Here is a 24,634-nt window from a genome sequence, read left to right on the forward strand (position 1 = left end):
CTGTACTCTTCTCCACCGATGCTGCCAGACCTGCTGAGTTTTTCCAGGTATTTCTGTTTTTGTTTTGGATTTCCAGCATCTGCAGTTTTTTGTTTTTATGGACTGAGGATGTGTTGCGCTATGGTCTTCCTCCTGAGGCATTAAACCAAGGCCCCCCTCTCTGCGCACTCAGGTGGAAGCCGTTTCAGATGGTACTATTTCGAGGAAGAGAATTCTTTTCAGTGCCAATATTTATCTTAAGACCAAGATCACTAAAACAGGCTATCTGGTCATTATCACCTTGCTGTCTGCAAATTACCTGCTGCATTTCCAACATTACAGCAGTGACTGTAATTCAACATTACTCCATTGGTTGTGAAACATTTTGGGACGTCCTGAGGGAAAAGGCATGATATAAAAATGCAAATCTCTCTTCTATGAAGTTATGGTTCAACAGATGAAATACTTTTGACATATATTCAAATAAACACATAATGATGCAACAATTGTGGCATAATTACTGCAGTCTCATCAAGGAGAAAATCTATAGATTGTCAGGTAACTCTAAATATTTTCTGGTGCCCGACAGCCTGGGCCCAGTTTCTTGTTTTGTTGGATTAAACTCGGCCGCAGCAGCTACTTGTGTTTAATGATAAATCAATCTGATTTCTGCCAACGTGCACCAAAGCCTGGTCCATGGTCAGACACAGGTCACTGCAGGTTGGTGTTGAAGCCAAGTCCCGGAACACAAGGCTTTTAGATCCGGGCTGGGAGCTCGCGCTGGGCTGAAGCCCGGCGTCTGCCAGCCGACACGCACACACCCCACCCCGCCTCACCAGGCCCTGCGGCCGCCACTTCTCCATCGCGCGTCCCTTTCCCCAGGTTTCCAAGGCGACGGGAACCTATCGGGAAACCTCGCGAGGATTGCAGCCGGAGGAGGGGGCGGGGCTTGAGCTGTCCCTCCCTCTCCACCCCCAACAATCCATAGACTCCCAGAGACTGACGGCCTGTCCCCCCCCCCACACCCCCAACAATCCATAGACTCCCAGAGACTGACGGCCTGTCCCTCCCCCCCACCACAACAATCCATAGACTCCCAGAGACTGATGGCCTGTCCCCCCCCCAAAAAAATCCATAGACTCCTAGAGACTGACGGCCTGTCCCTCCCCCGCCAACAACAATCCATAGACTCCCAGAGACTGACGGCCTGTCCCTCCCCCACAACAATCCATAGACTCCCAGAGACTGACGGCCTGTCCCTCCCCCGCCAACAACAATCCATAGACTCCCAGAGACTGACGGCCTGTCCCTCCCCCCACAACAATCCATAGACTCCCAGAAACTGACGGCCTGTCCCCCCCCACAACAATCCATAGACTCCCAGAGACTGACGGCCTGTTCCCCCCCCCCCACCACAACAATCCATAGACTCCCAGAGACTGACGGCCTGTCCCCCCCCACAACAATCCATAGACTCCCAGAGACTGACGGCCTGTCCCTCCCCCCCCCACAACAATCCATAGACTCCCAGAGACTGACGGCCTGTCCCCCCCCCCACAACAATCCATAGACTCCCAGAGACTGATGGCCTGCCCCCCCCCCCCACAACAATCCATAGACTCCCAGAGACTGACGGCCTGTCCCTCCCCCCCCCACAACAATCCATAGACTCCCAGAGACTGACGGCCTGTCCCTCCCCTCCCCACAACAATCCATAGACTCCCAGAGACTGACGGCCTGTCCCCCCTCCCACCACAACAATCCATAGACTCCCAGAGACTGACGGCCTGTCCCCCGCCCCACCACAACAATCCATAGACTCCCAGAGGCTGACGGCCTGTCCCCACCCCCCCCACAACAATCCATAGACTCCCAGAGACTGACGGCCTGTCCCTCCCCCCCCCACAACAATCCATAGACTCCCAGAGACTGACAGCCTGTCCCTCCCCCCCCCCACAACAATCCATAGACTCCAATAGACTGACGGCCTGTCCATCTCTCCAACAGCTTATAAATTGAAAGCCCATAGACTGACAGTCTGTGTCTCCCTCTGACAACTCATAGGCTTTTTCTTATTCATTCACGGGATGTGGGCTTTGCCAGCTGGGCCAGCATTTATTTGCCCATCCATAGTTGCCCTTGAGAAGGTGGTGGTGAGCTGCCTTCTTGAACCGCTGCAGGCCATGTGGTGTAGTTGCACCCACAGTGCTGTTAGGAAAGGAGTTCCAGCATTTTGACCCGGCGACGGTGAAGGAAAGGCGATATATTTCCAAGTCAGAATGGTGAGTGACTTGGAGTGAACCTTCCGGGCGGTGATGTTCCCATCCATCTGTTGCCCTTGTCCTTCTAGATGCTAGTGGTCGTGGGTTTGGAAGGTGCTGTCGAAGGAGCCTTGGTGAATTCATGCAGTGCATCTTGTAGATTATACACACTGCTGCTACTGTACGTCGGTGGTGGAGGGAGGGAATGTTTGTGAAAGGGGTGCCAATCAAGAGGGCTGCTTTGTCCTGGGCGGTGTCAAGCTTCTTGAGTGTTGTGGGAGCTGCACTCATCCAGGCAAGCGGGGTGTATTCCATCACACTCCTGACTTGTGCCTTGTAGATGGTGGACAGGCTTTGGGGAGTCAGGAGGTGAGTTACACGTCACACGATTCCTAGTCTCTGACCTGCTCTTGGAGCCACAGTATTTATATGGCTAGTCCAGTTCAGTTTCTGGTCAATGGTAACCCCGAGAATGTTGATAGTGGGGGATTCAACGATGGTTATGCCACTGAACATCAAGGGGTGATGGTTCGATTCTCTCTTCTTGGGATGGTCATTGCCTGACACTTGTGTGGCTCGAATGTTACTTGCCACTTGTCAGCCCAAGCCTGATAATGATAATGTCCAGGTCTTGCTGCATTTGGACATGGACTGCTTCAGTAACTGAGGTGTCGCAAATAGTGCTGAACATTGTGCAATCATCAACGAGCATCCCCACTTCTAACGTTATGATGGAATGAAGGTCATTGATGAAGCAGCTGAAGATGGTTGGGCCAAGGACACTACCCTGAGGAACTCCTGCAGTGATGTCCTGGAGCTGAGATGACTGACTTCCAACAACAACCACAACCATCTTCCTTTGTGCTCAGTATGACTCCAGCCAGTGGAGAGTTTTCCTCCTGATTCCCATTGACTCCATTTTTGCTACACTCTGCCAAATGCTGCCTTGATGTCAAGGGCAGTCACTCTCACCTCACCTCAGGAGTTCAGCTCTTTTGTCCATGTTTGAACCAAGACTGTAATGAGGTCAGGAGCTGAGTAGCCCTGGCGAAACCCAAACTGGGTATGAGTGAGCAGGTTATTGCAAAGTAAGTGCTGCTTGATAGCACTATTAATGACCCCTTTCCATTACTTTACTGATGATGGAGAGTAGACTGATGGGGCTGTAATTGACCGCGTTGGATTTGTCCTGCTTTTAGTATATAGGACATACCTGGGCAATTTTCCACATAGCCAGGTGGTTGCCAATGTTGTAGCTGTACTGGGACAGCTTGGCTAGGGGTGCGGCAAGCTCTGGAGCACAAGTCTTCAGTACTATTGCCAGAATATTGTCAGGGCCCATAGCCTTTGCAGTATCCAGTGCCTTCAGCTGTTTCTTGATATCATGTGGAGTGAATCGAATTGGCTGAGGGCTGGCATCTGTGATGCTGGGGTCGTCCAGAGGAGGCTGAGCTGGATCAACTGCTTGGCACTTCTGGCTGAAGATTGTAGCAAATGCTTCAGCCTTATCTTTTGCACTGATGTGCTGGGTTCTTCCATCATTGAGGATGGGGATATTTGTAGATCCTCTTCCTCCAGTGAGTTGCTTAATTGTCCCCCACCATTCATGACAGGACGTGGCAGATCTGCAGAGCTTAGATCTGATCCATTGGTTGTGGGATCGCTTAGCTCTGTCTATCACTTGCTGCGTATGCTGTTTGGCACGCAAGTAGTCCTGTGTTATAGCTTCAAAAGGTTGACACTTCATTTTTAGGTATGCCTGGTGCTGCTCCTGGCATGCCCTCCTGCACTTTTCATTGAACTAGGGTTGATCCCCTGGCTTGATGGTAATGGTAGAGTGGGAGATATGCTGAGCCATGAGGTTACAGATTGTGTTTGAGTACAATTCTGCTGCTGCAGAAGGCCCACAAAGCCTCACAGATGCCCAGTCTTGAGTTGCTAGATCTGCTCGAAATCTATCCCATTTAGCACGGTGGTAGTGCCACACAACACAATGGAGGGTATCCTCAATGTGAAGGCGGGATTTTGTCTCCACAACGACTATGCGGTGGTCACTCCTATCGATACTGTCATGGACAGATGCATCTGCGGCAGGCAGATTGGTGAGGATGAGGTCAAGTTCTTTTTTCCCTCCTGTTGGTTCCCTCATCACTTGCTGCAGACCCAGTCTAGCAGCTATGTCATTTAGGGCTCGGCCAGCTCGATCAGTAGTGGTGCTACCTAGCCACTCTTGGTGATGAACATTAAAGTCCCCCACCCAGAGTACATCCTGTGCCCTTGCCACCCTCAGTGTTTACTCCAAGTGGTGTTCAACATGGAGGAGCACTGATTCATCAGTTGAGGGAGGGCGGTATTTGGTAATTAGCAGGAAGTTTCCTTGCCCATGTTTGACCTGATGCCATGAGACTTCATGGGGTCTGGAGTCGATGTTGAGGACTCCCAAGGCAACTCCCTCCTGACTATATACTACTGTGCGGCCACCTCGATAGGGTCCGCCTGCCAGTGGGACAGGACATACCAGGGATGGTGATGATGGTGCCTAGGACATGATCTATAAGATATGATTCCGTGAGGATGACTATGTCAGACTGTTGCTTGACTAGTCTGTGAGACAGCTCTCCCAATTTTGGCACTAGCCCCCAGATGTTAGTAAGGAGGACTTTGCAGGGTTGACAGAGCTGAGATTGTCGTTGTTGTTTCCGGTGCCTAGGTTGATACCGGGTTTCATTCCTTTTTTGTGACTTTGTAGCGGTTTGTTACTAGGCCATTTCAGAGGGCATTTAAGAGTCAACCACATTGCTGTGGGGTCACATGTAGATCAAACCAGGTAAAGACAACAGATTTCCTTCCCTGAAGGACATTAGTGAATGCTAGAGAGATTTTTTTTACAAAAATGGTTTCGTGGTCAATATTCGACTTTAATTCCAGATTTTTATTGAATTCAAATTCCACCATCTGCCATGGTAGGATTCAAATCTGGGTCCCCACAGCATTATCCTGGGTCTCTGGATTACTAGTCCAGCAACAATACCACTACGCCATCGCCTCTCCATCTGTCCATCGCTCCAAGAACTCATAGACTTAAGAGCCCATAAGCAGACAGTCTGTTCCTCCCAACAACAATCCCTAGACTGAGACCTATAGACTGAGATCCCATAAACGGACAGTCCTTCCCTCCCTCCCTTCAACAACCCATAGAATGACAGTGTCACCAGCTGGAAAACTAACAAAACTGTCCCTCCGATCCTCTTTAAAAGGGCACAACTAATGAAGAACATAATCACATTAAACATAAATAATAATGTTATTACTATTATCCACTCCAGATTCTGTGGTGTCCACCAGACGCTGGCTGTGTACTTACTGATGGAGATTACTGTTTTGAATGTCACAGGTTTAATGCCCATTACTGTCTGCTCTTCAGGACTTGCCCATCAGTTGTGTTGATTTTTCTGCAAGCCAAACTTGCTCAGAGAGGGAAGGATGATGACGAATTGGGCTTAATGAGGGGTGGAAGGTAGAATTTTGGATGACCCAAAGTTTATGGAGGGTGGAAGCAGAAAGGAGGATTTAGAGAATTCAAGCCTTGAAGTGATTTTTAAAAATTAATTCCTGGGATACCTGCTTGATTAGCAAGCCCAGCATTTATTGCCTGTGAGACAACTGAATGGCCTGCTAGGCCAATTCAGAGGGCAATTAAGGGTTAATCATATTTCTGTGGGCCTGGAGCCACATGTAGGCCAGATCGGGTTAGGATGGCAGGTTACCTTCCCTAACGTGAACCAGATGGGTTTTTACAACAGTCCAGTGGCTTAAGTCTCACCATTACTGAAAGCAGCTTTTTATTCCAGATTTATATGAATTTAAACTTGAACTCATGTCCCTGGATCATTAGTCCAGGTCTCTGGATCACTGGCCCAGTAACATAACAAAAGTGCTACTGTGGCATTGGGATAAGGGAGGGTAGAAAGGGTTAAAAACAAAAATAAAAACAAAAAAACTGCGGATGCTGGAAATCCAAAACAAAAAATAAAAAATACCTGGAAAAACTCAGCAGGTCTGGCAGCATCGGTGGAGAAGAGTACAGTTGACGTTTCGAGTCCTCATGACCCTTCAACAGAACTAAGTAAAATAGGAGGGGTGAAATATACGCTGGTTTAAGGGGTGGGGGGGTGGGGGGGCCCTTAACTTAGTTCTGTTGAAGGGTCATGAGGACTCGAAACGTCAACTGTACTCTTCTCCACCGATGCTGCTAGAAAGGGTAATGTTTCAATGGTGGAAATAAGCAGCCTCTGTGATAGATAAGATGTAGGGATTGAAGGTCAACTTTGGATTGAACAAAACACTGAGGTTCCATGCACAGTCTGGTTTAGTATGAGCAAGCAACCAGGGAGACTGATTCTGCAAATGGCACGGATGTGTTGTTTTGTCAGGACCCAAAAACATTGGCTTAGATCTTCCATGCTCTGTATAAATTGGCTGCTGTATTTGCCAACATGACAAAAATTATTACATTTCAAAAAGTAATTAATTGGCTGCGAAATATTTTGGGATATCTTGAGGTTTTGAAAGGTGTTATATAACTACAGATTCTTTCTTTCTTCCCGTGTGAACATTTGTTATTAAAGAAAGCACAGTTGATCCTGACTGTGTTCTCACTTGACATCCACATACACAATTTTCCACTGGATAGTAATATGGAGAAGGAACTCAAATTGTATTTTTCTCTCTGGGATCTTGAGCCTGATTGGTGTGTCCTAATCACTGTATGACTTAAAATAAGTTAACTCAGCAGATTTGATTGAATTCAGTGAGACTGTGTGATGTGGGCTTTTCCCAACACTTTTGTCTTATTGCTCATAACAAGAGGGCATTTCTATCAGCAAAAATCTCCTATAATCTGAAACCTTCGTTTTTATTTTTGCTAACAACGGGTTATTGTTCCCAGGTTTAATAATTAATCCCTAATCACAGTATGTTTTTCATTGGAGCTCATGTGGGATGATCACAATGTTGTTCTGTCTCTTCTGAATTGCAGAATAAAACATCCCTTAGACCAATGCATAAAGGCTAAACAATTGGTCAGATTTATTTACAGATCAAATAATACATTGACCAAATGATACAGCAAAACAGTGAACTATAAAAACTATGAAATTAGAATCAGCCCACCACAGGCTAAACCACTTTTTAGAATGTATTTCTTAAAGTTTGCTAAGATACAGGCTTAATTATCCCTTAGTGGACCTTCCAGATGTGATGTAGGAACTTATTACCACAGGGAATAGTTGTGGTAAATAGCATAGACCTATTCAGGTTGAAGTTAGTTAGGTACATGAGGCAGAAAAGAATTAAGGGATATCTTGATGGAGTTAGATGAAGAAGGATGAGAGAAGGCTGGTGGGGAGCATAATTTCTGGCCTGGACCCATTGGCCCAAATAGCCTGTTTCTCTGCTGTAAATACTTTGTAATGCTTTATAATATTTTGTACCTGTATTTGAAGATAGCAAACCCTCAGTTCATCTCTGGGGTTTGGATTTCCTATCTGAGCTAATGACAATTAGAGAATTTCTCAGTACAGCCCCTACCGCCAATCAAGCCAAAATGTGTAACCTGAATTCTTTATTATTTTTCAGTTAGATCATACATAACCCCATTTTCTTACTGAGTAAAAACAATGACCTTTATAACCTCTTTCCAAAGATTAAAATGTCGCCAGAATGTGTCCAACTTGGTAAGCCGGACTCACAGCAGAGGCAGGGGTTGCAGAGGCCTTGGGTGGAGTTGCAGATAGGGAGGGAGGTTATTGGGATTGGGAGTTAGGACTTAAAAATAAGTAAATCGCACTTTACCTGCCCAAAGTAGCTCACTGAATATTGTTTAAGCAACATCTTTGTGATCAATACCTCTGGTAATGTAATAAATGCTGTATATTGTAGGGTATTGGATACCGTTAAGTAGGTCTTAATGAAGTCTTTAAAGTCTTAAGTAGGTTAACTGTATGTATTTATTGACGACAAGAACTATGGCCTGAATTTTTCGATGGCATGACTTTTTCCAATGAGCATTAATTGGCTGCAGGTGGGACTTCTGTCCCTCATTCGGGAGGAAGACCTGCATTAGAGAGCTGCCGGCCAATCCGATTGGCCAGCAGCTCTCCAGTCCCTCAGCAAGAGGAAGGTCAAGAAGACATCAGAGACTAAGTCCAGGAACTGGACGCCCAGGTAAATGGAAGGGCTCCCAGGGCAGGGAGGATAGCAAAGGCCTGTGGGGGTGCGAGGGGAGCAATCAGGGTCTTGGGGGAGAGACTGGGGGTGGTGGGGAGGAAGGTCCAGAGGTTCAATCTTCCCGCCAGCCTAAAAATTGAGGCTGGAGGTTGAGGCTGTCCTGGTTGTTGCTTGCTCTCTTGTCTATCCTCCACTGGAGGCATCGTGTTAACTATCTGAGTGGTTGGCTCGTCTAACCAATGAGAGCTTTCCGGCACCTGTAATGAAAATGACAAACCTGCTCTGTAAAGAGAGGAAACAGTTCTGAGCTGAAGTCCCAATCAGGATAGTCTTTCTTGTTGGAGCTCTCAGGAACTTGCAGTTCTGTATAATTTATGACTGTGGTTGACTTGACAACTTTTGCCATTTTGTGGAGAATCAGGGCTACATGGGATCTCTGCACAAGAGAGAAAAAGACTTGTTATGGATGATGTACTTCAGCTTGAAGATTTGTTTACCTTAGGTGTTCCAGAATCATGCTTGTGACCAGGAGTCAGATTCCTCGGGCCCATAGGGTTGTGTGTCTGTTGTTCGAAGCCAGAGGTCTCTCAGCCACAGTTCCTTGTCTGGCAGGACCATAACACTGGCTTCCAATGTCCAATTTAAAGTTTGTGAAATGGCAACTAATGAATTGTCTGCATCTGGGGGAGGGCGTGGGGTAGTGGTATTGTCACTGGGCTAGTAATCTAGAGTCCCAGGGTAATGCTACAGGAACCCAATTCGAATCCCATCATGGCAGATGGTGGAATATGAATTCAATAAAAATATCTGGAATTAATGATGACCATCAAACCATTATCAATTGTTGTAAAAACCTGCCTAATTCATTAATTCCCTTTTGGAAAGGAAATCTGCCGTTCTTACCTGGTCTGGCCTTCATGTGACTCAAGATCCACAGCAATGTGGTTGACTCTCAAAAGCCCTCTGAAATGGCCTAGCAAGCCGCTAGAAAGTCAAAAAGGAACAAAACCAGACAGACCACCCAGCATCGACCAAGGAACTGGAAACGACGATGGCAAACTCAGCCCTGTCAACCCTGCAAAGTCCTCCTTACCGACTAACATCTGGCAGCTTGTGCCAAAATTGGGAGAGCTGTCTCATAGGCTAGTCAATCGTCAGCCTGACATAGTCATCCTCACGAAATCATACCTTACAGATCATGTCCGGACACCACCATCACTATCCCTGGGTATGTCCAGTCCCACTGGCAGGACAGACCCAGCCGAGGTGGCAGCACAGTGGTATGCAGTTGGAAGGGAGTTGCCCTGGGAGTCCTCAACATCAACTCTGGACCCTATGAAGCTTCAAGGCACCAGGTCAAACATGGGCAAGGATACCTCCTGCTGATTACCACATACCGCCCTCCTTCAGCTGATGAATCAGTACTCTTCCATGTTGAATACCACTTGGAGGAAGCACTGAGGGTGGCAAGGGTGCAGACTTCAATGTCCATTACCAAGAGTGGCTCGATAGCACCACTACAGACCAAGCTGGCCGAGACCTAAAGGACATAGCTGCTGGACTGGGTCAGCAGCAGGTGGTGAGGGAAGCAACAAGAGGGAAAAACATACTTGACCTCATCCTGACCAATCTGCCTGTCATAGAAGAACCTACCCATGACAGTATCGGTGGGAGTGACCACTGCACAGTCCTTGTGGAGACAAAGTCCTATCTTCATATTGAGGATACCCACCATCGTGTTGTGTGGCAATATCAAATGCTAAATGGGATAGATTTCGAACAGGTCCAGTGACTCAAAACTGGGAAACCATGAGGTGCTGTGGGTCATCAGCAGCAGCAGACCTGTACTCAACCACAATCTGTATACTCAAGGCCCAGCATAACCCCTACTCTACCATTATCACCAAGCCAGGGGATCAACCCTGGTTCAATGCAGAGTGCAGAAGGGTATGCCAAGAACAGCACCAGGCATACCTAAAAATGAGGTGTCAACCTGGTGAAGCTACAACACAAGACTACTTGTGTGCCAAATAGCATAAGCAGCAAGCGATAGACAGAGCTAAGCAATTCCACAAATAACAGATCAGATCCAAGCTCTGCAGCCCTGTCACATCCAGTCGTGAATGGTGGTGGACAATTAAACAACTCACTGGAGGAGGAGGCTCCACAAATATCCCCATCCTCAATGGGGGGGCCCAGCACATCAGCGCAAAAGATAAGCCCGAAGCATTTTCAACAATCTTCAGCCAGAAGTACTGAGTGGATAATCCATCTCGGCCTCCTCTGGAGGTTCCCAGCATCATAGATACCAGTCTTCAGCCAATTCGATTCACTCCACATGATTTGAAGGAACGGCTGAAGGCACTGGATACTGCAAAGTCTCTGGGTCCTAACAATATTCCAGCAATAGTACTGAGGACTTGTGCTCCAGAACTTACCACGCCACTAGCCAAGCTATTCTAGTACAGCCTGCAACACTGGCATCTACCCGTGTGAAAAATTGCCCAGGTATAAACTGTCCACAAAAAGCAGGACAAATCCAACCCAGCCACAATCACCGCCCCATCAGCCTACTCTCGATCATCAGTAAAGTGATGGAAGGGGTCATCAACACTTCTATCAAGTGGCATTGGCTTAGCAATAACCTGCTCACTGACATTCAGTTTGAGTTCTGCCAGGGTGACTTGGCTCTTGACCTCATTACAGCCTTGATTCAAACATGGACAAAAGAGCTGATCTCCAGAAATGAGGTGAGAGTGGCTGCCTTTGACATCAAGACAGCATTTGACCGAGTGTGGCATCAAGGAACCCTAGCAAAACTGGAGTCAATGGGAATGAGGGGGGAAAACTCTCCACTGGTTGGAATCATACCGAGCACAAAGAAAGATAGTTGCGGTTGTTGGAGGTCAATCATCTCAGTTCCAGGACATCACTGCAGGAGTTCCTCAGGGGAATGTCCTCGGCCCAACCATCTTCAGCTGCTTCATCTATTATAAGGTCAGAAGTGGGGATGTTCAATGATAATTGCACAATGTTTAGCACTGCTCGCAATTCCTCAGACACTGAAGTAGTCCATGTCCAAATGCAGCAAGACCTGGACAATATCCAGGCTTGGGCCTATCAGTGGCAAGTAACATTTGCACCACACATGTGTCAGCTAATGACCAACTTTAACAAGACAGAAGCCAACTATCTCCCCTTGACATTCAATTACATCACCTTCGCTGAAGCCCTGCTATCAACATCCTGGGGGCTATCCTTGACCAGAAAATGAACTGGACTAGCCATATAAATATTGTGGCTACATGAACAAGTCAGAGGCTAGGAGTCCTGCAGTGAGTAACTCACCTCCTGACTCCCCAAAGCCTGTCCACCATTTACAAGGCACAAGTCAGGAGTGTGATGGAATACTCTCCACTTGCCTGGATGAGTGCAGCTCCAACAACACTCAAGAAGCTTGACACCATCCAGAACAAAGCAGCCTGCTTGATTTGGACCCCGTCCACACATGTTCACTCCCTCCACCACCGACGCACAGTGGCAGCAGTGTGTACCATCTACAAGATGCACTGCAGGAACTTACCAAGGCTCCTTAGGCAGCTCCTTCCAAACCCATGACCGCTACCATCTAGAAGGACAAGGGCAGCAGACAAATGGGTTCACCACCACCTGGAAGTTCCCCTCCAAGCCACTCACCATCCTGAGTTGGAAATATATCACCGTTCCTTCACCATCGCTGGGTCAAAATCCTGGAACTCCCTTCCTAACAGCACTGTGGGTGTACCTGCACCACATGGACTGCAGTGGTTCAAGATGGCAGCTCACCACCACTTTCTCAAGGGCAAATAGGAATGGGTAATAAATGCTGGCCGAGCCAGCGACGCCCACATCCCATGCATGAATACAAAAATAATTCCAATACGAAAATCCAGGATCTTTGACATCACCCAAGAAGCATGGATGTGCATTCTCTTGTTGTGCAGTCTTGACCTCATGAATCATCTTTAGCTGTTCTGTGCATGTAGATGTTTTGTCCTTGCACAGTTTGCCGAAGTGTCCAATTCTTTTACATTGAAAGCTTTGGACTGAAATTGCAGGACATTGATCTTCCCGATGGGGGCGCTTTGCTTCATAGCCCTGGCATGGTCGCTTTACTGGTCAGAGTGTCCCTGTTTCTGTGCTGTTTAACTAGCTGGACTTCCTGGGGTTCCTTTGTATCATGGTTTAGTTTGCCCTCTTAAAATGACCCGTGCTGCACACAGAGTTCAGACTGACTAACAATCTGGACCGCTTTCTCAAGAGATAGATCTTGTTTCACTTGCAGCATGTCTGAGAGTGCATCGTTCACTACTCCTACAACTATTCTATCCCTGATAAGTTCAGATTTTAGATTTCGATTTTCGCAGCCTTCTGTCATCCTGTACAGATCATTAAAGAATGAGTCGACAGGTTCCCTTGGCTGCTGGCCACCCTTATTAAATTTAGCCCTTTCAAGGATTTTGTTACTTACTCAGTTAAAATAAACACCAAGTGATTTTAGTACTTCTTCAAATTTAGCAGATGATTCATTGATCCCTTGTCTAGCAATAAAGTCGTCCGCTATCAGGTCTACCAAATAAAGCAGTGTGTTAACTTGTTGATCCAGACCTGAAGCAATCACGTTTCTAAGAAATCTTTTTCTCCAAAATCCCCAATTATGTGATTCATCTGGGCCTTGGATAAGTCCAAATTGATCTGCAAGAGTGGATTTCTGATCCATGGTTAAAAAATGTTAAAGTGTAGGTTCAGCTTTAAGTTGCTGAAATTCAAGATGTGCTGCCATTCATTTGAGGACAAAGGGTTGACCTGCATTTTCTGGCTTTTGCGGACTCCCACCTGCAGTGGTGCTTGCGCTCAGCCTTGAGAAACTTTTAAATAATGGTTGCTTGGATTGACTAGCTGCACACTTCTCTGTTTCAGCACTATGCTTTAGGGTCACAAAAGTGTCGAATCCTGGCCTTTGCTGGTCTTTAAAGCTGAATCTTTACTTGCAATTCTTCCGAATTAATTAACAAAATATTTTTTGCTTTCTCGGAGTGAGCTCGGACGCTACTTGTTCATGAGCTGACTCAGGAATCTGGCTTTTCCAACGGAGTTTTTAAATGGCAATTTCTGACCATTGAATTAGATAAAGGTTTCTCAGGACCCTGGAATTTAAAATTTTTGCTCACCCATGCTAGGTCTGCTGATTCTGCACTCTGGGAATTGAAATTGGACTTCCAAGAGATCCCATGGAATCTTTTGCTGCAGTGAGGAATTTTAAACCTCTGCCTTCAGCTTCAAGTCTTTCTTTGGAGCATTTGCCTGGCGATTTTCCTCTATGCGTCTGCTTCTCAAGCTTTTCTTCAGGTCAGAATGCTTCTTCGAATTTTTCTTAAATCTTGCAGGATTTTAGTTTTTCTCTGAAATTTGTATGAGATTTTGGGTTCTGCCATTCACTGCCACCATGTTGTAGGGTGTTGGATATTGTTTGGTAGGTTGTATGAAGTCTTCGTAATCTTAAGTTGGTTAACTGTATGTATTTATTGGTTACAGGAACCAATGGTGTAGTAGCAAATTTTGAGGTGCAGGAGCCGTAAGAAAATGTGTTGCCATATCATTTCTAAATCTGCTACTGCATTGTTCTCTTATGTATTAAACACTTGAGTCCCCAAAAATCAGTAAACAATGCTTTTTAAGTGAAAAATATTAATGCCAGTAGGCAGCAGGCATTTTATTTTGATCTGTGCGGTATTTTGAATCATTAGTCTTTAGAGTAGCTATAATTTCATTATACAACATTTTACAGGTCAAGTATTTGTTATCCAAAATCTTTGGGGCCGATCACATTTCAGATTACAGATAATTTCGGTTTTCAGATATGGCATATAGGGCTAGGTCAATTTACATTACAATTGCCTAAGCCCAAGGCTAGCTATAGTCTAAAATCAATAAAATGGCTAGAAAAGTAAGATGTATCACTGAATAATAAATGCAGTGTACCTGTAATAAGTTGCAACATATGGCACCATCTGCAATTCTGCTTGTAGGAGAGGATTCAGACTTCAGAAAATCCGTGTAATCTGCTGGGAGACATTCTTGAAGAATTCTTCCGGTGGAGTAAACAGTAAAAACATTGTTCTTCGCCAAGAATTTGGCAGGGGGACATGCTTAACAATTGTCCAGGTGCAACATGCTTTTACAGTTTTCTTCAAGTCCAGCTACCTGACAATGCGCACGTGCCTCTGGTACAAAGCGGTTGTGAAACCAATCAGAAAACATGTCCCTGGTTACTCATGCTCTCTTACTGGCATAATAGTGAACAGGTAATGCCTGAATACCCTTGAAGCTCCTGGGGCATTTTCTGTTCCCGATTACAGCCAATTTACATTTGTGTGTGCCTGTCGCATTGGCATAACCAAGGACAGTCAACCTATCCTTAGCATCCTTAACACACGTTGGTGCACTCTCCTCAGCAGTTGCTGGCACTTTTCTAGGGGTGGGTCGCCAGAACTGTACTTTTTTCAGGCAAAAGGTTTTCATCTCAAACTAGCATAGCAAACTCATCAATAGATTTAACAGCGCGTCATGGTTTGTAGAGGCTTTATCACCATAAACTTTCAAAAACTTGATACCATGATGCTTCTTGAATTTCTGCAACCAACGCTTCACAATAAGTTCCACCATGGCCCCGGTTTCACACTTGTGCCAGAGGGAGAGGCTGGTCTTGTCCTTGAGTCCTCTGCCGATCGGTGACATCACAGCCAAGTTATGACATATGGTGTTGGATCCCAACGCGTCAAGATGGGGGGGGGTCTGTGTAGTCTGAAAAACATGAGTGCAATTAAGTTCATTTGATTGAATCTCGCTCACAGTGCTGCTTGGAATTACTTGTGTGCAGTTTAGTAATGTCGTAAATCCTGGGGAATGTGTTGTCCAGATTTCTCCACATAATCTCTGAATGTATTAATTACAGAAGTAGATGTCAATTTAAACCGCTTACAGAGAGAAGCTATGCCGATTCTCCATAACCTCATGGCAATGCAGGCAGCCAATAGTCTTTGCCAAGAACGCGCAATTGGTTGATCAGAGATGCATAACTGGATTGGGCTGCAGAGGCTGTATGAGAGCCTTTCAATGGTTGTGAACTTTCAATTTTCTAAATTACTATCGAGACTGGTAAGAAACTGCTGATAGTTAATGCTGATAATCTTACTGTTGCTCCCTAACGAGACCATTCCAAACTTTCCCTGTGTGACTGCAGCTTTAACCTCAAGGGCAGGATTTTGCCCTTGGCGGGGGTGCTGGGCAGGGGCGGTCAGGCAGCCAACCACTGCCCGCGATCAGCTCCACTCCACAATTTTACGTGGGCGGGCCAATTAAGGCCTGCCCTGCGTGGATCGCGAGTGGCAGTGCTGAGCACTGCCTGTACAGGCGGGGGGAGGAGGGAGAGCCAGGCCTAGTGCGCAGTTTGCACATGTGCACATAAGAGCACTTTGATCTCCTTGAGGCACGGAGCTGCCTCAGGGAGATTGAAGCGCTTTTTAAAAAAATTAATAAAGACAGTAAAAATTTAATAAAACATGTCCCCTCATGTCACTTGGTCACATGAGATGGGGCATATTTTTAATTTCAAAATAAAGTTTTTATTTAATATTTATCTGCTTTAGGAAACCTCCCACTTGTAGATGAGGTTTCCTAAAAAATGTAAAGGCCACTTGGCCTTTTCGCCTGCCCGCCAACCGTAAGGTTGGATGGGCAGCATAAATTTGAATCTAATTAGCTTGTTAATGGCCTTAATAGGCCTTTTTAATTATCGGTGGGTGCGCAGCCAACTCTGGCGAATGCGTGATGATGTCGGGACACACGCCCGACGTCAGCACGTGTCATTTTACACTCGGGCGTGTTGGGCACGCACCTGCACACTGAGAGTAAAATCCCGCCCCAAGAGTTTTTGTGTCAGGTCGTTCCTTCAGTCCACACCAAAAAGCGTAAGATGTGGAGGATCAGTTTGTTTGCATACACACCGTTGCAGTGCATTTCTGCAAACATTCTGAGAGTGTGCCGAGTTCATGTAATGTATCATACATCAGAGCTAAATCCAAGAGAAACTGTTTCAAGGAAATTCTCTTTAACAGATCCTCATAGGGTTTCCTGTCAGATGCAGACCTTGTTTCATCTTTCATTGCCTGTTCAAAATGATCACATAATACTTCATAGTTGCACCATACAGCCGACACTGTTTAAAATGAACTTGCTACCCGTCTGGTGCTAAAATGCAGCCTATTTTGGAAATTTGCTGCTGTAATTCAGTTGCCCATGATTGAGAGGTTGTCTATTGTATGCAGAGTATAATTTAGCCAAAAAGGAACAGAAATGGTTCACTCCACTAACTTCTATCATCGAATCTCCCCCCGCCCCCGCTGCCAGTTCTAATCTATGGTTCAGAAAATGCCAAATAATAATATCTGGGTATTGCTCCATAAGTCTGTGAGCTACACCTGATTTGGTGCCCAGCATAACACTCGCTCTATCACTAGCAAACGCAACAAGACGCTGCTTCAGGTCGGAGTCATCAAAACCATGTTTTGCGAGATATTCAAGAAGATATTTAGGTGTTGTATTAGTTTTTTGATCTGGAAGTTCAATCAGATCTAAAAACATGAAGTGTGGATCTTCCTTCTTGTCACTTTCACATTTCAAGTCAACAACTAGAGCAGTTTTGTTACTTAGGCTTGTAGATTCATCAATAAGAATCAAAATTTTACCCTTGATTACTTTGATATGCTGGCAAATTTTCTTTATCATCTGGGTAGCTACGTGGTCAATAATTTCTGCAACACTGTAGTAGGAAGGCAACCCAATTGCTATGTCAGCACCATTTGCACTTTGAAGTTCCAGCAAACCAAAGTGGTAAGAGTAAGGTCTATTGTTTTGAGCCAGGTAGTATGCAGAGTGGAAAACTGCACAAGTTGCCTTTGGATAAGATGCATTGAGGTTGTCACAAATTTTTCCAAGAGTGTCTTCCTCTGCTTTTTCAGCGACTTGTTGCGCAGTGATGTTAGCTTTCAACAGTTTGTGTTCTACAATTTTTTTTCTGAGAGATTTTAAGCTTGCACTCCGGCTGGATGTCACTTTGTACAAACAACATTCATTCGTAAGGCTCAATGTCTTGGATGTGAAATGTGATAAGCTATTAATATTTGCCCACACTTTACACCCAAGTTTTTCATCCTTATAGTCTAACCGAGGATATATCTCTTTTTTCCTCTTCCACATTTCCTCTGTCCACACATCTGCTCAGGGATACCGAGCTGCCACTACATCAAGCTCAGTTTCAGATTCACACTGTGTGCTCAATTTTGACTCTGACTCTGTGGCAGCTATAGCACTGGAGCTCTCCTGTCCATCGTCACTCATCATCAGTGTGACAGTACTTGAATATTCTTTACTTTCTTCATTTTCTCTTTCATGGTCATCAGGCGGTTTTGAAGGTTTGTTTAGTTTTTCCCCAAATTATGTGTATAGCAGGTTCTGGGCATGGAGATTTTAGAAATTGTCCTGTTTCCTGTGGGCAGCGGTCAGCAGTTCTGACGGAGGCTTTTCTCTCTTCAGGCTGGCAGTGAGTACTGAGTAGGCCAGTGGATCTTAGGCTGTTTTATTTTATAAGCTGCTAGCCTATCACTTTGCAATGCGGCGGTGCAGGAAACGGAAAGTAATTTGGACATGTTATTCAGTCTCACCTTCTATAATTACTCTGCATCTGCCTGCACGCTCAAACTTCACCTTCCAAGCACACTTTCAGACCTTCGACCATCTGGCAGAATACCATTGCTCCAAATGCTCGCAGCAAGGAGTCACCAACCTTCAGCTGCCTCCTCAGATCTTCATAGCTTCTTTCAAGTCCGCTTTGCTTCAAGTCTGTTCCTTTTGCGGCTCTTTCTTTCACTTTGAGCCTTCTTTAACTTTAAATTTACTTGAAGTTCTGGGACTTTTTCTCTTGTCCCCCTTTCTGTGTGGGCCACCTCCTCCATAATGGTGCTCCTCCTCAGGCCACCTGACCTGTAGTTTTGCGCCATTTGACCAGGGGGTTGAACCCTTTAAGGCATTTTCCTCTATGCATGCGTGCAGGGCCGTTCTCCAGCTAAAGGAACCCTGGAAGATAAACTGTGCGTGTGCCGGCCAGTTCCCAGCCGGCACATGTGCAAACGATCTCAGAAAGGCTGTATCCTGCTGGGAACTGTAGTTCCACGGCAGCAGCAACAAGTTCCACCAGCTCAGCAGCTGCTTGGGGGGAGTCTGGAGACCTGGGGGTGTTTGAGGATTGGGCGGGGTGGGGTGGGGTGGGGTCCTGGGATGTTTTGGGGGGGAAATGGGAGTGGGGGCTTCAGGCTCTGTCGCGGGGCTGTTCGTGGGGATTTGTGGCTGCCTGGGGTTGCTGACGGGAGATGCCGGAGCACTGCTCCGATACGGTCCAGCAGCACTACACCACTGACAAGAACCATGTACATATATACAATAAAGCTAGGAGGTGTCTCCATTCTTGCTTGTGCACACAGCTCTGCACAACACTAGACTAATCCCTAGGTGCAAGCCATGTGTTCTCTTACATCACCCTGTGGGCGGTACTGTACTCAGTCTCAAGTTAACCCAATATGTGCCAGACCCTTATACTACAGTTGTACAGTGTAATGTACACGATATAAGTGACTGCCTGAGATCTATGGGAATGGTGAGATAGACGAGGACTCCATTTATTCACTTCAAATATTTTTTGAAATCAAAACAAGTTTTTAATTTTGGTACGATTTACGTGATAATGTGAATCATTGAAAAGAACGTTGATGAGCAGCCGTCATTAGCCAAAGTTCTGTGTACCTGTTAAGGCCTTGGTTAGGCACAATTCAGCTTACATCTAGAAGAAAGTCCTGTTCAATCAACCAGATCTGGTTCACATAGACAACTCACAGCCTATCCTTCCCTTTGAAATTTGTATGTTTGTAGCATAATTGAAGAGAGTGAATGCATGCAAACCAGCACAAAGGCATTATTAATGAACAATAATTGTCAGTTGCTTCACACTTTGTTTTACTTATTTTATTCAAATATACTGTTGTTGATGCAAGGCCATAGAGAACAGCTAGCTTTATTGTAGTCTGCTAAGATTTTAATCTTATACATATGTTGGCTGAGTGACAGGAAATGGAGAGTAGTGGTGAATGGCTGCTTTTGGGAGCTGAAGCATATAGTGAGGTTCCCCGGAGTCAGTATTAGGATCACTGTTTTTCTTGATCTATATTAATGACCTAGACTTGTGTGTGCAGGGCACAATTTCAAAATTTGTAGATAACAGTAATCTTGGAAGTACTGTGAGCTGTGCAGAGGATAGTGATAGACTTCAAGAGACATAGACAGGTTGGTGGAATAGGTGGACACGTGGCAGACGAAATTTAATGCAGAGAAATGTGAAGTGATACATTTTAGGAGGAAGAACTAGGAGAAGAAACATAAAATAAAGGATATAATTCTAAAGGTTGTGCAAGAGCAGCGGTATATGTATCCAAATCATTGAGGGTGGCAGGGCAGGTTGAGAATTGGCTAAAAAGGCATACAGGATTATCAGCTTTATAAGTGGAGATATATGAAAACATGGAAGCAACAGCAAGCGTTTATAAAAACACTAGTTTGGTCTCAACTGGAACATTGGGCTGAATCTACGTGCCACGGTGGGCATGTTTCCCACGGGGGAGGCACATAAAGTAGGGTGGATGCCCATCCCAACACCTTCCTACCTACCCCTGAGCTCACTCCCATAATTAGGGGGGGGGGTTTCGGGTGATGGGTGTTGGTGGTGGGCGGGCGCCGAAATCGGCAGTCCGTCTGTCATATTTAAATAAATAATTAAGGGTCAATTAGGTTTGCTATCAAGCCAATTGACCCTGATAATATGTTGTCCATGCTGGGTGTTGCTCTTCAGGGGCTGTCCTTCACTGATCGTGGGTGCCCACCGCCCTCCCCCGCCTTAGATTAGATTTACATTATGTCACAATATGTTTGTGTCATAAATGTAAAGCAAATGCCTATTTGTTCTAAAACATATTGTGTATACATTTGCCCTTTGTTTCCTGATAAGTACATCCAAACTTAACCAGGGCATTTACCTTCACCCACGATAAACAAAATATGATTGCATTTTGCTTTAAAATTTTACCCATTTAAAACTGAACTAAATTCCTGTGAAATTTTTGAGGAGAACCTTATTTAAATGAGTATTTTTTCAATGGGAAATAAAAATTAATAAAATTACTCATGGATGCTAGAATGTACATGATAAAAATTATTCCATACTGTAGCTTAAAAACGATTATTGTTTCTGTGACTATATCATTCCCTCCAGTGCTCAGACAAAAATCATGTCATTGCAGTGAATGAAAAGGCAACCATTGTCTTGCTTAAGGCCTAGAACTGGTCTGAAACCCAAGAAGCAGTGCGGAGGTTGGGCAAGCTGACATTTGGGAAGAAACATAATGCGGCAATAGCTCACAGTCTTTTATTTTCCCTCAAATAAATTAAACCACCAAGCAACATGTTTTGCCTTAATTCTGATTACAGTGTCTCTAAGAATGTGGGAGTTTTCTGCATGCTAATAGGCCATGAACTGAGCTGGGGGGATGGGACTTCTTGGAAAGATCATTATAAGTATGAAAACATTACTTCAATGTTTAAATATCATTTTGGGAAACACTTTTTTTGGCCATAGAGATTTAAAAGGGAAAACCTAGGTAAAGTAAGTCCAAGGGTGCACTAGAGGGTTACATTTGGATTCTCTTCAACCTTCAATTTGCAATCTTCCCTCGAGTGGTTTCCCAATGGCAGCAGCGCTTTTAAATGCTCTGACAGCAATACCCATCAAATTACAGGAGGGGGGCACTAAAATTAGGTGCTGAATTTCCTTGGCACTTATTGGCAGACCCTTTCTTTAACGTCAGTGGACATCTGCCCAAACAGCCACAAACTCTACAGGGGAGTGGGATATGCTATATCCTAGCATTGTGCCAATGTTTCCAGCATTGCCTTGTAGAGGTGGAGCTTCTACCAGCCCTAAAAGCGCATCTACATAAACAGGTCAGGGCTAGGGGCAGGGACTTCCCAGGTCAGGAAATTCAGTGCCCTGTCCTGCAGGCAGGACACAAGGTAGTGTTGGCTGAGGTTTGTCGTCTCTCACCAGATGTACTTTCCTGACACCTGGCTGAAGTTGGCTGCCTGGACTCTGGAAGGTGAAAGGAAATTTAGAAGGTATCATTGCAAGCTGCCCTCTGACAAAATAGGTCACGTTACCCTCTCCGAGGGGACTCGGCAACTACCCCTCAACACTGCCTGCTATACTTTTATCAGTATTTCAGGTATCTTCAGCAGGATGTGTGTAAACATTAGGATTACACGCTGGTCAAATTGCTTTACCCTAGTTAAAAGCAAAATACTGCGGATGCTGAGAATCTGAAAGAAAAACAGAAAGTGCTGGAAAAGCTCAGCAGGTCTGACAGTATCTGTGGAGAAAAGAACAGAGCTGACGTTTTGAGTCCGTATCATACATATCAAGATAAAAACAAAAAGCTAAAAGCTACTGCGGATGCTGGAAATCCAAAACAAAAACAGAATTACCTGGAAAAACTCAGCAAGTCTGGCAGCATCGGCGGAGAAGAAATCAGTTAACGTTTCGAGCCTTCATGGCCCTTCGGCAGAACTGGAGCATAGTTAGAAGAAAGGAGAAATATAAATTGGTTTAAGGTGGGTGCGGGGGGGGAAGAGACACATTGAGGGTGTGGTGTGATGATTGTGGAGATGAGCAGATAATCAAAAGATGTCACAGACAAAAGGGTCAAAGAGGTGTTGAAGGTGGTGGTCTTTGTCTGAGAAAAGTGCTAATTAAGAATGGAAGACAGGATATTCAAAGTACAGCTCTAGTGGGGGTGGGGTGGAAAGACTAGAGGTTTTAGTTTTAGATTTAAAAATAATGGAAATAGGTGGGGAAAGAAGAATCTATATAAATTATTGAAAAAAAAGCGGGGGGGGGGGGGGGGGGGGGGAAGAAACGGGGTGGGGATGGGGGGAGGGGGAGTTTAAGATCTAAAGTTGTTGAATTCAATATTCAGCCCAGAGGGCTGTAAAGTGCCTAGTCGGAAGATGAGGTGCTGTTCCTCCAGTTTGCATTGGGCTTCATTGGAACAATGCAGCAAGCCAAGGACAGACATGTTGGCAAGAGAACAGGGTGGAGTGTTAAAATGGCAAGCGACAGGGAGGTTTGGGTCTTTCTTGCGGACAGACCGCAGGTGTTCCGCAAAACGGTCGCCCAGTTTGCGTTTGGTCTCTCCAGTGTAGAGGAGACCGCATTGGGAGCAACGAATGCAGTAGACTAAGTTAGGGGAAATGCAAGTGAAATGCTGCTTCACTTGAAAGGAGTGTTTGGGCCCTTGGACGGTGAGGAGAGAGGAAGTGAAGGGGCAGGTGTTGCATCTTCTGCGTGGGCATGGGGAGGTGCCATAAGTGGGGGTTGAGGAGTAGGGGGTGATGGAGGAGTGGACCAGGGTGTCCCAGAGGGAACGATCCCTACGGAATGCCGTCAAGGGGGGTGAAGGGAAGATGTGTTTGGTGGTGGCATCATGCTGGAGTTGGCGGAAATGGCGGAGGATGATCCTTTGAATGCGGAGGCTGGTGGGGTGATAAGTGAGGACAAGGGGGACCCTATCATGTTTCTGGGAAGGAGGAGAAGGCGTGAGGGAGGATGCGCGGGATATGGGCCGGACACGGTTGAGGGCCCTGTCAACGACCGTGGATGGAAAACCTCGGTTAAGGAAGAAGGAGGACATGTCAGAGGAGCTGTTTTTGAAGGTAGCGTCATCAGAACAGATGCGACGGAGGCGAAGGAACTGAGAGAATGGGATGGAGTCTTTACAGGAAGCGGGGTGTGAGGAGCTGTAGTCGAGGTAGCTGTGGGAGTCGGTAGGCTTGTAATGGATATTGGTGGACAGTCTATCATCAGAAATTGAGACAGAGAGGTCAAGGAAGGGAAGAGAAGTGTCAGAGATGGACCATGTGAAGATGATGGAGGGGTGGAGATTGGAAGCAAAATTAATAAATTTTTCCAGGTCCCGACGAGAGCATGAAGCAGCACCGAAATAATCATCGATGTACCGGAGAAAGAGTTGTGGGAGGGGGCCGGAGTAGGACTGGAACAAGGAATGTTCCACATACCCCATAAAGATACAGGCATAGCTGGGGCCCATGCGGGTACCCATACATATCAAGTCCGTTTTCTCTCCACAGATGCTGTCAGACCTGCTGAGTTTTTACAGCATTTTCTGTTTTTCTTCCTGCTTTACCCTATTGTTCTGTTGAATGAAGTGACCCTAAAAGGATTTCATATGCAAATTCTGTGATTGGCTTAAGAAACATTTTTTTTTCATGTGAACTCAAAGCATAGAGAACTGGAGGTGAATTCATGCCCATCACTACGTGCAGTGCACTATAGTCCATTAATGCTGTGAGACTTTGCCATTCTGTCCATAAATACCATTAAAATTAAAAAGAAATGAAAGCATTTGCATTTACATAGGCCAGTACACCTTTAACAATAAGTTACCAACAGCCACAATCAGCTTCTTAACTGATGTTAATTAACAAATAATCAACTACTTTCATGAAATTTGCTTGTGTCTCACATGTTTTCAATTTGATTTTGAATGCCAGTTCAGATTGTCCACACTGAAGAAAGCCAGATCAGATAACTGACCAGACTAAAAAATCTGAACCAATGGAAAATTTGCTGGCCTATTCTTTCTTTTGAAGATTATCTTGATATGTAGAACAACATTGCAGCACAGATATGAGAAACATTTCAGATTTCTCCAACCTCTGTAAAAAGCACATCTATATGAGTCTTAACGCCGTCATTTCTGTAAGTAGTTCTTTTTCTCTAAAACCAAAATAACTTAGCAGAATAGCTGGTTAAAAAAAACCAGAGAGAAATAACTAGAATTTAATGATTCATAATTAACATATGCTAATGGATCTCCGATGGCAATCCAACTAGAGAGTTAAGAACGTTGAAATCTTTAGCAGAAGTGGGTTTAGAGGGCGGGGGATAATTA

General features: G+C 45.4%; 1 protein-coding gene across 1 annotated transcript in view; it reads right to left on the minus strand.

Moving 5' to 3' along the window:
- Positions 1 to 891, minus strand: part of tex9 (testis expressed 9) — a 49,460-nt gene extending 48,569 nt beyond the window's left edge. Inside the window, exon 1 of the mRNA XM_078530339.1 lies at positions 816 to 891. Within this exon, the coding sequence (XP_078386465.1) occupies positions 816 to 842 (27 nt within the window). The 5' untranslated portion in view covers positions 843 to 891. The remainder of the gene's footprint in view (positions 1 to 815) is intronic.
- Positions 892 to 24,634: the final 23,743 nt, after the last annotated feature.

Source organism: Cetorhinus maximus, chromosome 26 (assembly GCF_964194155.1).
Source record: "Cetorhinus maximus chromosome 26, sCetMax3.hap1.1, whole genome shotgun sequence".
Taxonomy (NCBI): Eukaryota; Metazoa; Chordata; class Chondrichthyes; order Lamniformes; family Cetorhinidae; genus Cetorhinus; species Cetorhinus maximus.